The sequence below is a fragment of the Verticillium alfalfae genome, genomic scaffold (genome assembly GCF_000150825.1).
Source record: "Verticillium alfalfae VaMs.102 supercont1.9 genomic scaffold, whole genome shotgun sequence".
In the NCBI taxonomy this organism is placed as follows: Eukaryota; Fungi; Ascomycota; class Sordariomycetes; order Glomerellales; family Plectosphaerellaceae; genus Verticillium; species Verticillium alfalfae.
Genome location: NW_003315030.1, coordinates 1,204,153 through 1,205,734, shown reverse-complemented (window position 1 = coordinate 1,205,734; position 1,582 = coordinate 1,204,153). Strand labels below are relative to the sequence as shown.

General features: G+C 59.0%; 2 protein-coding genes across 2 annotated transcripts in view; one reads left to right on the top strand and one right to left on the bottom strand.

The window, feature by feature from the left end:
* Positions 1-654, top strand: part of VDBG_07322 (rds1) — a gene marked incomplete at both ends in the record, with an annotated part of 1,425 nt that extends 771 nt beyond the window's left edge. Inside the window, one exon of the mRNA XM_003002705.1 lies at positions 3-654. Within this exon, the coding sequence (XP_003002751.1) occupies positions 3-654 (652 nt within the window). The remainder of the gene's footprint in view (positions 1-2) is intronic.
* Positions 655-1,114: 460 nt separating this feature from the next.
* On the bottom strand, positions 1,115-1,572 carry VDBG_07321 (predicted protein; the record flags this gene model as incomplete). The annotated part of the gene is made up of 2 exons (XM_003002704.1): positions 1,115-1,341; positions 1,479-1,572. The coding sequence occupies 2 exons, from the start codon at positions 1,570-1,572 to the stop codon at positions 1,115-1,117; spliced, it is 321 nt and encodes a 106-aa protein (XP_003002750.1).
* Positions 1,573-1,582: the final 10 nt, after the last annotated feature.

Here is a 1,582-nt window from a genome sequence, read left to right as displayed (position 1 = left end):
AGCGGCCTGTTCCCCATGCCCGTGTGGTTCGAAGTCGGCATCCCGCAGTCCTGGGCGTGGACCCTGCTGGCGCCGTACATCTCGAGCTGCCCTGCCGACACCCAGCGCCTCATCTGGCAAAACTTCCCGTTGCTGCACATCCTCAACCAGCCGAACCCGGCCCGCATCGACGGCGCCAACGTCTGGAACGAGACGACGGGCGGCTACGCCAACACACTATCGACGGCTGAAATTGAGCCCGAGGACGCCTGCATCAACGCCACCGAGGTCGGCGAGTTCTGCGGTGCTGCCATCTCCCGGAACCGCACCACGCCGCTTTCCTACCCGGGCCGCCAGGTCTTCCTGCAGTGGGACGCCCCCGGCTCTCCCGTCGGTCCCAACAACAGCTACATCACGGCGACCGAGGTGCGCGAGCCCAAGTTCGCCGCCTGGGTGTCGCAACTCAATGTCACCTACTCGCCCCTGCTGAACGTCAGCCTCGAGGACCGTACGGCGTACACCATTCAGCCCAACGTGTCGACCATTGAGGGTGATCCTGCCCTAAACGGCACCCTGTTCCTCGCGCTGACGGACGAGCCGCTCTACGTGACGCCTTACAACCTGACGCAGATCAACCCACATGTTGCCGCCCTGGCTTTGTACCAGGCTGGTTGAAGAAGAAGGCGTAGTCATCTGAATTGGTTATGGGTGTATCTAAAATGACATCAGTCTGAACGCTTGTATGACAATCGCCAATGGGGGTATACTATGTAGAGATACACTTAATGTCAAACCTTGATCCTTGGACCTTGTATTACCCAGCTTGAGATGTGATCATATGCTGCGCCCTAACATGCAGCTCATCACCTCCCGTGTCACCCAATCTCATCGCCCAACTTGTTCGGTCTGTATCCACACGACTCTCGGGTACCCAGGTATAGAGGAGTCTCTGAGGGTTGCAATGAAGCACCATGACGTCTTGTCGGTCCAAAAGGGTCCAAAAGGGCAAGGGCGGGAATCGCCTCGTGTATTGTTGATCTATGTCTCAATTCTTTTTCTTTTCACGTCGTGTCAGCCCAACTGCGTCGTGGTCTTGCGTTCCGTTTAGATGGTGATCGTCTTGTCCCAATTGAGCTTACAGCTCATTGTGCTCCTGGTTGTCGTCGGTGCCGTCGGCGACAACCGTCTTGACAGCCTCGGCCGCCTCGCCAACGACACTGGCCACCTTCTGGGCGATCCCTTCGGCCGCCTCCTCAGCCTTCTCCTTGACCTCCTCCTTGACTTCCTCCTCCTTGGGCAGCTTGACAACGATCTTCTCGGGCTTCTCGACGCCGTCAATGCCCATGAGCTCCGTCTCGAAGACTGGCGTGTGACGCTTTCGTTAGCCGGGCGAAACTGCATGCGGGGGAGCAATGTTGCCGCGTCCCCGACAAGGAACTAGGGCGGGGCCTGTTGCTCCTGCTCGTCGGGAAAAAGGGTAGAAGGAGGGGGTGTCATACTCAGCGTCGCGCCGCCGGGGATGGGACCCATGCCGCGGGGACCGTAGCCCATGTCAGAGGGGATGGTCAGCGTCCTCTTCTCGCCAATGCACATGTCCAGTAGA